At 44.3% G+C, this 13421-nt stretch overlaps 1 protein-coding gene across 1 annotated transcript in view; it reads right to left on the bottom strand.

Annotated features, from left to right (window-relative positions):
* LOC135503870 (CDK5 and ABL1 enzyme substrate 2-like) overlaps positions 1-12812 on the bottom strand; it is a 71441-nt gene extending 58629 nt beyond the window's left edge. The window contains exon 1 of the mRNA XM_064922039.1: positions 12289-12812. Coding sequence (XP_064778111.1) covers positions 12289-12812 — 524 coding nt within the window. The remainder of the gene's footprint in view (positions 1-12288) is intronic.
* Positions 12813-13421: the final 609 nt, after the last annotated feature.

The following is a 13421-nucleotide window of genomic DNA, read 5'->3' as shown; positions in this document are numbered from 1 at the left end:
CCTGTTCAGGGGCAGAACGACAGATTTGTACCTTGTCAGCTCGGGGGTTTGAACTCGCAACCTTCCGGTTACTAGTCCAACGCTCTAACCACTAGGCTACCCTGCCGCCTCTACACTCTAACCACTAGGCTACCCTGCCGCCTCTACACGCTAACCACTAGGCTACCCTGCCGCCTCTACACTCCAACTACTAGGCTACCCTGCCGCCTCTACACTCTAACCACTAGGCTACCCTGCCGCCTCTACACTCCAACCACTAGGCTACCCTGCCGCCTCTACACTCTAACCACTAGGCTACCCTGCCGCCTCTACACTCTAACCACTAGGCTACCCTGCAGCCCCAAGTTAAGCACGTACTCTTCCCGTACTGACCTTAAATGGGTATTGCCTCCATCCACTTGGTAAAGTGATCGGTCGCCATCAGACACCAGCTGTTGCCATTCCTGGATTTAGTGAATGAGGTCAACCCCTAACATTTAAAGTGTTAGAGAGAAGATTATTTTGTTACCCACGTCTGTATCAAACAGTATGCACATTTTCAAATTTGTAAAGATACTGAAACACACACACACACACACACACACACACACACACACACATTCTAGAATATTTAACTCTGCTGTGGTCCAATAAAGTAACCATCACAAAAACAACTTGTCAGGGCAAAATTTGAATTGGGACAATTACCGATCATCTGTTATGTTAACCATTCCATTTAGTCCATTCCAGACATTATTACGAGCCGTCCTCCCATTGAACTATATGTACAGCTAGCAACATGTAGACGACCAACTAGCTAGATGGAAATTGGTTGTACATAGCTAAATCCGGCCAGTTATCTAAATAGCATTGCTTAACATTGCGCCTCTTGTCGAGATCAGTGGTGTCTTCATTGTACTTCGCCTGGTTGGAAAGTTAAAAGAAAATCTCTGAGGGATGCCATTGAAATGCAAGATATATACAAACAGAAAGCTACAATAACAGTTACAGTAGCTAGCTAGCTAGCTAACTTTAGCTAAATAAAACTGTCTGGCTGGCTGGCTAAATGACCAGACAGGCTGAGGTAAATATGTACAGTAGCTAGCAACGTCAATCTATATACAGCCTACACTATTTCTTCCTATTTAACAAGTGTTCTTATATAAAGACAAATATATGGTAAGGTTAAAGAGTGTTCTCTTTCCTGTCTTTTTAGTCCTCTGAAGCAGCAGGTTGTCATCCTCAAAAACACCGTCCTTGGGGAGCAATTCTGAGGTAATAATTTTGTGCGAACTGAGCGAGCGCTTATAAAGTGAAATAGATCCAAGCAACCAGCATAGCAACGGACGCTTTGATTCATCACGTAATCCGGTCAGAATTTTTCAAGTTCTAGCAACATAAGCTAGAACTCATGGAATCCCATAGTGACACTTTTTGGCAGAGGGGAAACTATTTGGCATGACAGGCCCTGTTCAAAGGTAGTGCACTATATAGAGAACCGGGTGCCATTTTGGGACACTAAATAGAGAACCGGGTGCCATTTTGGGACACTAAATAGAGAACAGGGTGCCATTTTGGGACACTAAATAGAGAATAGGGTGACATTTGGAACGTACCTTACATGAACATCTGGCTACGGTCATGAGAATACCACAACATGTAGGAGTGCATTACAAATGACACCCTATTCCGTAGGGGCCCTGGTCAAAACTAGTGCACTAAATAGGATACCATTTGGGACAAATCCATCATCAAATTTCAGATCAAATCTGTTCTATAGTCTAGAATGTTTTGTTTTTGCTCCAAACGCCAGGTGGTCAATGGATCAGACAGACAGGTGGTCAATGAGACAGACAGGTAGTCTATGGGTCAGACAGACAGGTGGTCAATGGGTCAGACAGACAGCTGGTCAATGAGACAGACAGCTGGTCAATGGGTCAGACAGACAGGTGGTCAATGAGACAGACAGGTGGTCTATGGGTCAGACAGACAGGTGGTCAATGGGTCAGACAGACAGCTGGTCAATGAGACAGACAGGTGGTCAATGGGTCAGACAGACAGATGGTCAATGGGTCAGACAGACAGGTGGTCTATTGGAAGGACAGACAGGTGGTCTATTGGAAGGACAGACAGGTGGTCAATGGGTCAGACAGATAGTTGATCAATGGGTCAGACATGCAGCTGGTCGATGAGACAGACAGATGGTCAATGGGTCAGACAGACAGGTGGTCTATTGGAAGGACAGACAGGTGGTCTATTGGACAGACAGACAGGTGGTCAATGGGTCAGACAGATAGTTGATCAATGGGTCAGACATGCAGCTGGTCGATGAGACAGACAGCTGGTCAATGGGTCAGACAGACAGGTGGTCAATGGGTCAGACAGACAGGTTGTCAATGGGTCAGACAGACAGGTGGTCTATGGGTCAGACAGACAGGTGGTCAATGGGTCAGACAGACAGGTGGTCAATGGGTCAGACAGACAGGTGGTCAATGGGTCAGGCAGACAGGTGGTCAATGGGTCAGACAGACAGGTGGTCAATGGGTCAGACAGACAGGTGGTCAATGGGTCAGACAGACAGGTGGTCAATGGGTCAGACAGACAGGTGGTCAATGGGTCAGACAGACAGGTGGTCTATTGGACAGACAGGCCTGTATTTGGAGAAAAACGGACCATGCATGTTATCTGTCCTGGAATGGCTGTTAGCAGATAGACATTATGCAGTCTAGAGGCTGAGACTGTGTGTTTATACAGGACCTCATTAATTTGGCTCTGGAGACAGACAGCCTGGGAAGAGAGGGGGGTTGAGCAGAGGTCAGAGGACAGTCAACACACACAGTCCGGGCCCCATACCCCAACACACAGTCCGGGCCCCATACCCCAACACACAGTCCGGGCCCCATACCCCAACACACAGTCCGGGCCCCATACCCCAACACACAGTCCGGGCCCCATACCCCAACACACACTCCGGGCCCCATACCCCAACACACAGTCCGGGCCCCATACCCCAACACACAGTGCTAGCCCCACCCCCAACACACAGTGCTAGCCCCACCCCCAACACACAGTCCTTGCTGGTCATGCAACTTTTACAGTGTGACATCATCATGCTGTAGGGAGTGGTTTGTTTCAGTTCCTTGTTATAAACCAAGACCATTTTCAGATGTGAAAGTTTCATAAGACAGAGCAACAACCCTTTCCTCTGTCCCCCTTAGACTGATGATGTCATTCAGATTCCAGCGTAGGGCTTGTTCTCACAAAGCAGCCTCTGCCATGGTCTGTGTGTTCATCTCTGTCTCACCTGTCTTGTATGAGCAACAACATATTTCATTTTACCAGGCAGGTCAATAAAGAACAAATGTGTTATTTACAAAAACAGCTTGCTATGTCTACTAGCCCTCTGTCTACCCTTGAAGAGTGAACGTTAAGCTACTAGCATCGACAGTCTCAATAAGCGTTAAGCTACTAGCATCGGCAGTCTCAATAAGCGTTAAGCTACTAGCATCGACAGTCTCGATAAGCGTTAAGCTACTAGCATCGACAGTCTCGATAAGCGTTAAGCTACTAGCATCGGCAGTCTCGATAAGCGTTAAGCTACTAGCATCGACAGTCTCAATAAGCGTTAAGCTACTAGCATCGACAGTCTCAATAAGCGTTAAGCTACTAGCATCGACAGTCTCAATAAGCGTTAAGCTACTAGCATCGACAGTCTCAATAAGCGTTAAGCTACTAGCATCGGCAGTCTCGATAAGCGTTAAGCTACTAGCATCGACAGTCTCAATAAGCGTTAAGCTACTAGCATCGACAGTCTCAATAAGCGTTAAGCTACTAGCATCGACAGTCTCAATAAGCATTAAGCTACTAGCATCGACAGTCTCAATAAGCGTTAAGCTACTAGCATCAACAGTGTGTGACAAGCACAAAGGTAATGTATGGAACACGGTTCAGGCCAGGGTAATATGTATGGAACACGGTTCAGGCCAGGGTAATGTATGGAACACGGTTCAGGCCAGGGTAATATGTATGGAACACGATTCAGGCCAGAGTAATATGTATGGAACACGGTTCAGGCCAGGGTAATATGTATGGAACACGGTTCAGGCCAGGGTAATATATGGAACACGGTTCAGGCCAGGGTAATATGTATGGAACACGGTTCAGGCCAGGGTAATATGTATGGAACACGGTTCAGGCCAGGGTAATGTATGGAACACGGTTCAGGCCAGGGTAATGTATGGAACACGGTTCAGGCCAGGGTAATATGTATGGAACACGGTTCAGGCCAGGGTAATATATGGAACACGGTTCAGGCCAGGGTAATGTATGGAACACGGTTCAGGCCAGGGTAATGTATGGAACACGGTTCAGGCCAGGGTAATATATGGAACACGGTTCAGGCCAGGGTAATGTATGGAACACGGTTCAGGCCAGGGTAATATGTATGGAACACGGTTCAGGCCAGGGTAATGTATGGAACACGGTTCAGGCCAGGGTAATGTATGGAACACGGTTCAGGCCAGGGTAATATGTATGGAACACGGTTCAGGCCAGGGTAATGTATGGAACACGGTTCAGGCCAGGGTAATATGTATGGAACACGGTTCAGGCCAGGGTAATGTATGGAACACGGTTCAGGCCAGGGTAATGTATGGAACACGGTTCAGGCCAGGGTAATATGTATGGAACACGGTTCAGGCCAGGGTAATATGTATGGAACACGGTTCAGGCCAGGGTAATATGTATGGAACACGGTTCAGGCCAGGGTAATGTATGGAACACGGTTCAGGCCAGGGTAATATGTATGGAACACGGTTCAGGCCAGGGTAATATGTATGGAACACGGTTCAGGCCAGGGTAATATGTATGGAACACGGTTCAGGCCAGGGTAATGTATGGAACACGGTTCAGGCCAGGGTAATGTATGGAACACGGTTCAGGCCGGGGTAATATGTATGGAACACGGTTCAGGCCGGGGTAATATGTATGGAACACGGTTCAGGCCAGGGTAATATGTATGGAACACGGTTCAGGCCAGGGTAATATGTATGGAACACGGTTCAGGCCAGGGTAATATGTATGGAACACGGTTCAGGCCAGGGTAATATGTATGGAACACGGTTCAGGCCAGGGTAATGTATGGAACACAGTTCAGGCCAGGGTAATATGTATGGAACACGGTTCAGGCCAGGGTAATATGTATGGAACACGGTTCAGGCCAGGGTAATGTATGGAACACGGTTCAGGCCAGGGTAATGTATGGAACACGGTTCAGGCCAGGGTAATATGTATGGAACACGGTTCAGGCCAGGGTAATATGTATGGAACACGGTTCAGGCCAGGGTAATATGTATGGAACACGGTTCAGGCCAGGGTAATATGTATGGAACACGGTTCAGGCCAGAGTAATGTATGGAACACGGTTCAGGCCGGGGTAATATGTATGGAACACGGTTCAGGCCAGAGTAATGTATGGAACACGGTTCAGGCCAGAGTAATGTATGGAACACGGTTCAGGCCGGGGTAATATGTATGGAACACGGTTCAGGCCAGGGTAATATGTATGGAACACGGTTCAGGCCAGGGTAATATGTATGGAACACGGTTCAGGCCAGGGTAATATGTATGGAACACGGTTCAGGCCAGGGTAATATGTATGGAACACGGTTCAGGCCAGGGTAATGTATGGAACACGGTTCAGGCCAGGGTAATGTATGGAACACGGTTCAGGCCAGGGTAATGTATGGAACACGGTTCAGGCCAGGGTAATGTATGGAACACGGTTCAGGCCAGGGTAATGTATGGAACACAGTTCAGGCCAGGGAAATATGTATGGAACACGGTTCAGGCCAGGGTAATATGTATGGAACACGGTTCAGGCCAGGGTAATATGTATGGAACACGGTTCAGGCCAGAGTAATGTATGGAACACGGTTCAGGCCGGGGTAATATGTATGGAACACGGTTCAGGCCAGAGTAATGTATGGAACACGGTTCAGGCCGGGGTAATATGTATGGAACACGGTTCAGGCCAGGGTAATATGTATGGAACACGGTTCAGGCCAGGGTAATATGTATGGAACACGGTTCAGGCCAGGGTAATATGTATGGAACACGGTTCAGGCCAGGGTAATGTATGGAACACGGTTCAGGCCAGGGTAATGTATGGAACACGGTTCAGGCCAGGGTAATGTATGGAACACGGTTCAGGCCAGGGTAATGTATGGAACACGGTTCAGGCCAGGGTAATATGTATGGAACACGGTTCAGGCCAGGGTAATATGTATGGAACACGGTTCAGGCCAGGGTAATGTATGGAACACGGTTCAGGCCAGGGTAATATGTATGGAACACGGTTCAGGCCAGGGTAATATGTATGGAACACGGTTCAGGCCAGGGTAATATGTATGGAACACGGTTCAGGCCAGGGTAATATGTATGGAACACGGTTCAGGCCAGGGTAATATGTATGGAACACGGTTCAGGCCAGGGTAATATGTATGGAACACGGTTCAGGCCAGAGTAATGTATGGAACACGGTTCAGGCCAGGGTAATATGTATGGAACACGGTTCAGGCCAGGGTAATATGTATGGAACACGGTTCAGGCCAGGGTAATGTATGGAACACGGTTCAGGCCAGGGTAATATGTATGGAACACGGTTCAGGCCAGGGTAATGTATGGAACACGGTTCAGGCCAGGGTAATATGTATGGAACACGGTTCAGGCCAGGGTAATATGTATGGAACACGGTTCAGGCCAGGGTAATATGTATGGAACACGGTTCAGGCCAGGGTAATATGTATGGAACACGGTTCAGGCCAGGGTAATATGTATGGAACACGGTTCAGGCCAGGGTAATATGTATGGAACACGGTTCAGGCCAGGGTAATATGTATGGAACACGGTTCAGGCCAGGGTAATGTATGGAACATGGTTCAGGCCAGAGTAATGTATGGAACACGGTTCAGGCCAGGGTAATGTATGGAACATGGTTCAGGCCAGAGTAACTTGCTGAATTGAATTAACCCCAAGCCTGCTGCGTTTGTTGTCGCTGTTCTAACATAGTGAGATTGACATCATGTTTTGTGTGTGTTGACTCTATACATGCAGGTGAACAACCACACTGTGACCCAGTTGGTTGACTAACAGCATACAGCAAACTTTCAATTGAGTTTAGAAATTAACATTAAAAAGAAAAAGAAATCACTATTTTAGGAAAAAAAAAGCCCATAAATAATCTTTGCAAGGTAAAGAAGAAAATAACATTTCTGAATATACAGGTTAAACTCACATAAAGCCTACCACTTAATGGTTACTAAACATCTAACAGCCCTCACATAAAGCGTACTACTTAATGGTTACTAAACCTGGTAAACAGCCCTCACATAAAGCATACTACTTAAATGGTTACTAAACCTGGTAAACATCTAACAGCCCTTACATAATGAATACACATCTAACCAGTTATAATTTTAATACATCAAGATACAAAACACATTAAAAACAACCATGAGATGAATGAACATTTTAAAATCTATGAAAATCTATACAAATTAGAATTACACAACAGTGGGACATGCCTTCTTAGACTCCACTATCCTGAAGCAGCTATGAGCAGACAAAAAAAATTAAAATCACTAAAAACAGAGATCGCCCAAAAATACATACTAGTCAGTTAAAACATTCGCGTGAAAAGCACCAGGAATGGACGACTTTCCTATAGAATTCTAGTCAAAATTTTGGGACAAAGTAACGTCCCGTACTTACTCAAATGACAACACAAGTCACTCAATTCAGTACTTCCTAGTTCCATGTATCAAACCGTTATTTCAGTTCTATTTAAAACTCGGGAAAATCTTGAGTCCCCTGCTAGTTACAGACCCATAAATTGAATAAATTGCAACAATAAAATCATAACAAAGTTCATAGGCAACAGAATGGAAAAAGTTCTTCAAGACTTGATACATATTAATCCAAACACGGTTTATTAAAACTAAACACTTAGAAACAAATTTAAGAACATGTTTCAATTTAATACAATGTGCTAAAAAAACAAACAAGATCTAGATGTATCAATAACGGCTGTTGATGACGAAAAGGCTGTCTTGAATGGTGTTTTCTATTACAAACTTTGAAAGTTTTCCAAATTAAATAATAAAAGCGATTCAAATATGATATAAAATATCCTAAAGCAACAATATCCAAAAATGATACGTTATCTGATAAAATTGCTTCAGAAAGAGGCACAAGACAGGGATGTCCTCATTCCACTCCCTCCTGTTCGCACTGGCAACTGAACCGCTTGCAGAAATAATTAGACAGGACCCTTAAAAACGTAACAGGTATGCAATATAATATGTGTTTTGATGTATTTTTTGGACCATTTTCAATGATGTTTACTCGTCGACATTCATTGAGAAAGAAAAAAAAAATAGTTCAAAATACATCAAAACACATTATATTGCAAACAATCTATCCTACCTAACGGTGATGCAGTGAGACAAGTCCCATGACAAAACCCTTGCACGGAAAGTCTAAAGTTGGCACATTATAAAAAGCCCCCACAAACTGTAGACTCCACCAAACATTTCCGCCTCAACGTCTAGATGGGTGTATGAGTAGGCTGCCATAAACACTGCTATGCCAATCACACACTACAAGTAACTATTTCCTCCTATTTTAAAACGAACAGGCAATCCACCACAGTCCCCCCCCCCACCCTTTGTGGCATAGACAGCCAGCATCCCAAATGGCACCCTGTTCCCTTCATAGGGTTCTCTGGTTAAAAGTAGTGCACTACTTTGACATAGGGTTCTCTGGTTAAAAGTAGTGCACTACTTTGACATAGGGTTCTCTGGTTAAAAGTAGTGCACTACTTTGACATAGGGTTCTCTGGTTAAAAGTAGTGCACTACTTTGACATAGGGTTCTCTGGTTAAAAGTAGTGCACTATGTCAAAGTAGTTTGCCGCCCCTGGTTGTGTTGGTAACCAGTTTATAACAGCAACAAGGCACCTCAGGGGGTTGTTGTATATGGCCAATATACCACGGCTAAGGGCTGTGTCCAGGCACTCCTCGTTGCGTCGTGCTTAAGAAGAACAGCCCTTAGCTGTGGTATATTGGCCATATACCACATCCCCTCATGTCTTATTGCTTAATTATAGGGGAAGTAGCCTATGCTGTGTGTACAATTCTCTATTTCTGTGTAGTTATTCTTCTGCTATTTATTCTGTTACCAATAATATGTACACGTTAATAGTATCTTTTGTTTACAATTATAGTCTCATCTTTTAACTAAATGCAATCTTTTAGCTTCCAAAATATAAGTATATATCTATCAGTGTGATGACAACATTCTGATGGAATGGCTCGTCCTGCTCATGGTAAAAACCCAGAATGCATTGAGTGAATGTTGGAAAAAGATCTTGGTACCTTTCTTGGTACCAATGTGAATGCAAATAGGACTCGGACCACAAAACAGGTGAAGTGATCTGGCAAAAGAGTTGAGTCCTCATTCAAAGGGAACGGAGTTATTTTGACTTTTTTTTACCCCTAGAGTTCACTTTAAAAAGAGGACTTAGAGAGAACGCCAGTGTGCAAAGCTGTCATCAAGGCAAAGAGTTCACTTTACTGTTGAATGATATATGAATGGTCGTTGTTTTTGTTACAAAGTGATTTTCATTGTTTACCTTTTCATAAAGATGTGCAATTTTCCTTAAATTGGAAATATACTATTCTCAACCGAGACTAATATCTAGACTTAGAGAGAATGCCAAGAGTGTGCAAAGCTGTCATCAAGGCAAATGGTGGCTGCATTGAAGAATCTCAAATATAATATTTTGATGTGTTTAACACTTTTTTGGTTACTACATGATTCCATGTGTGTTATTTCATAGTTCTGATGTCTTCACTATTATTCTACAATGTAGAAAATAGTGAAAAACAATAAAGAAAACCCTTGAATGAGTAGGTGTGTCCAAACATTTGACTGGTAGTGCATATGTTGAGTTCAGCAAATAACAAAGAGAGACTCCTTGTCACGAATTGAAATTGAAGTGGATTTAACTTGCCACTGGGATCCTTTTTACTTTTTTTTGTACCTTTCTTGGTACCAATGTGAATGCAAATAGGACTCAGACCACAAAACAGGTGAAGTGATCTGGCAAAAGCGTTGAGTCCTCATTCAAAGGGAACGGAGTTATTTTGACTTTTATTTACCCCTAGAGTTCACTTTAAAAAGAGGACTTAGAGAGAACGCCAGTGTGCAAAGCTGTCATCAAGGCAAAGGGTGGCTCCATTGAAGAATCGGTTTAAAGATGATTATACAGGGCCTTCAGAAAGTATTCAGACCCCTTGACTATTTCTACATGTTGTTACGTTGCAGCCTTATTCTAAAACGGATTATATAAAACAATCAGCAGCAATCTACACACAATACCCCATAACGACGTCACGACACCCCATAACGACACCCCATAAAAAAAAAGCAAAAGCAGGTTTAGAAATGTTATAAAATATATTTTAAAAAAAAACGACTTTGGAATATATATATATAGAGCTCAGGTGCATCTTGTTTCCATTGATCATCCTTGTTTCTACAACTTGATTGGAGTCCACCTGTGGTAAAGTCAATTGATTGGACATGATTTGGAAAAGGCACACACACCTGTCTATATAAAGGTCCCACAGTTGACAGGGCATGTCAGAGCAAAAACCAAGCCAGGAGGTTGAAGTAATTGTCCGTAGAGCACCGAGACAGGATTGTGTCGAGGCACAGATCTGGGGAAGGGTACCAAAAAATGTCTGCAGCATTGAAGGTCCCCAAAAACACCGTGGCCTCCATCATTCTGAAATGGAAGAAGCTTGGAACCACCAGGACTCTTCCTAGAACTGGCAACCCGGCCAAACTGAGCAATCGAGGGAGAAGGGCCTTGGTGACCAAGAACCCAATGGTCACGCCGACAGAGCTCCTGAGTTCCTCTGTGGAAATGTGAGAACCTTCCAGAAGGACAACCATCTCACCATCACTCCACCAATCAGACCTTTATGGTAGAGTGGCCAGACAGAAGCCACTCCTCAGTAAAATGCACGACAGCCCGCTTGGAGTTTGCCAAAAAAGCACCCGGACCTTGAGAAACAAGATTCTATGGTGTGATGAAACCAAGATTGTACTCATTGGTCTGAATGCCAAGCGTCATGTCTGGAGGAAACCTGGCACCATCCCTACGGTGAAGCATGGTGGTGGCAGCATCATCATGCTGTGGGGATGTTTTTCAGGGACTGGGAGACTAGTCAGGATCGAGGGAAAGATAAACAGAGCAAAGTACAGAGAGATCCTTGATGAAAACCAGCACCAGAGCACTCAGGACCTCACAGTGGGGTGAAGGTTCACCTTCCAATAGGATAACGACCCTCAGGACACAGCCAAGACAACGCAGGAGTGGCTTCGGACAAGTCTCTGAATGGCCTTGAGTGGCCCAGCCAGAGCCTGGACTTGAACCCGATCAAACAACTCGAGAGAACTGAAAATAGCTGTGCAGCAACACTCCCCAAACAACTAGACAGAGCTTGAGAGGATCTGCAGAGAAGAATGGGAGAAACTCCCCAAATACAGGTGTGTCAACCTTGTAGCGTCATACCCAAGAAGACTCAAGGCTGCAATCACTGACAAAGGTGCTTCAACAACATACTGAGTAAAGGGTCTGAATACTTGATGTAAATGTGATCAGTTATATATAATGACAAAACAAAAACAGGTTTTTAGAATTTACATATATATATATAAATTTGCAAAAAACTTCTAAAAACCTGTTTTTGTTTTGTCATTATCAGAGGGGGAAAAACGACTTAATCAATTTTAGAATAAGGCTGTAAAGTAATACAATGTGGAAAACGTCAAGGGGAGTGAAAACACTAATTTACCTGGTTCATATAATAGCAAAGTATTACAGCAAGTCGGGATGAGACAATAACCAGCTGATTGATGTAAAACGACACATTCAGTCCAGTCTAACTGAACTTAGTAAAATGGCCTGTCTAGCTGCTTGTTTGGTGCCCCTATCTCTACAAAGTAGCCAGTCGAGAGAATATATAATGTAAACAACGGATGGTTGTTGTGTGTTAAAATGAAACATTGTATCGTGTATCAACGCCACAACGTATCAAGACTCACAAAACGTGGGTACAGTTGAAATGACAAGCCGATGGATACAGACAGGAAGGACTGAGGTGTCATTACAAACGATCCCAGATACACAGCACTAAAAACCTCTGCCTCCAGGACACGAATTACATGGCACTAAACTCACCTCCGTCCCGTTTCCGAAGTCACCGAATTACAACTCTGGACCGACAGCAACGTGGAGGACTTCCGTCGTCCGAGAGGAGTAGGAAGGAGACCCGAGGGAGAGAGGAGGTTTCCCTGCGAGGAAAACGATCCTCCTCGCCTCTCCAGAAATACCTCCGTTGTCCCATCATTGAACGAGTCCGAAGGCAGAACGAGGATAGGCGGGACAGTGATAACTCCGAGTCCCGGAACGGCGCAAACGTTCCCAACGGTCCCGCAGCTCACAGACGTTGGTAGGTTAGTGAAGGTCCCATAGCTAGACACGGTTAACATCCCGACCACTGTCGCCCCGATATCGCCCCCCAGCAACTCGCTGTCTCGGTTTCCATGGTATGTCTGTTGTACTGGCCGTCCATCTAGTGAAATGTTACTAAGGAAAAAGAGAGCTGCTTGTCTCCGCCGCGTATCTCTACTTTTCCTCCGGTGTTGTTTCTGCGGGTTGTTAACGGCAGCGTTGTTAACGGTAGTGCAGGCGGCAGCCGCCATTCTCTAATGAGGAAGTATCTCACGGCGTTCCACTCGCGCAACAGGACCTGTCCACGCCCCCTGTGCTTTCTATTGGACGAGAGGGCCTAATCTAAATAACATTAAAACAGATGGACGGTGGAGAAAGCTGAGGTCGGGCTCGATTAGATTTTTTTTTTAAAGGTTTTAAATTGATTTTTTTTTCTGAACGCCTTAAGTCAAAAACATTTTAACAATTTGAGAAAAAAATAAATTTACTAGACTTCAGATGGACACGAATAATGAACGGCAGCTCAGTAGTCTATTAGGCTATTACAGTACATTTCACAATACAACCTATTTTCTCAATAATACTCAATAACTCTATAATAATATTGTGTTATTAACAATAAGGACACATTTATTTTTGACGTTTACAATTTTCAGTTAGAAAAGACCGCTGAGACATCTGTGACAGATATTAGGCTACATTAGTAGATGAGGTATAATGATGACCAGTGAATAAATAATCCTCAAAATCCCCTGCTGATGATTTTCTGCAATGATACGTTGTCCTCTGACACACACACACACACACACACACACACACACACACACACACACACACACACACACACGTTTGTTTTACTA

Source organism: Oncorhynchus masou, chromosome 18, assembly GCF_036934945.1.
Source record: "Oncorhynchus masou masou isolate Uvic2021 chromosome 18, UVic_Omas_1.1, whole genome shotgun sequence".
Lineage (NCBI taxonomy): Eukaryota > Metazoa > Chordata > Actinopteri > Salmoniformes > Salmonidae > Oncorhynchus > Oncorhynchus masou.
Note: the sequence above shows the minus strand (reverse complement) of the source record. Positions and strands in the feature narration are given on the sequence as shown.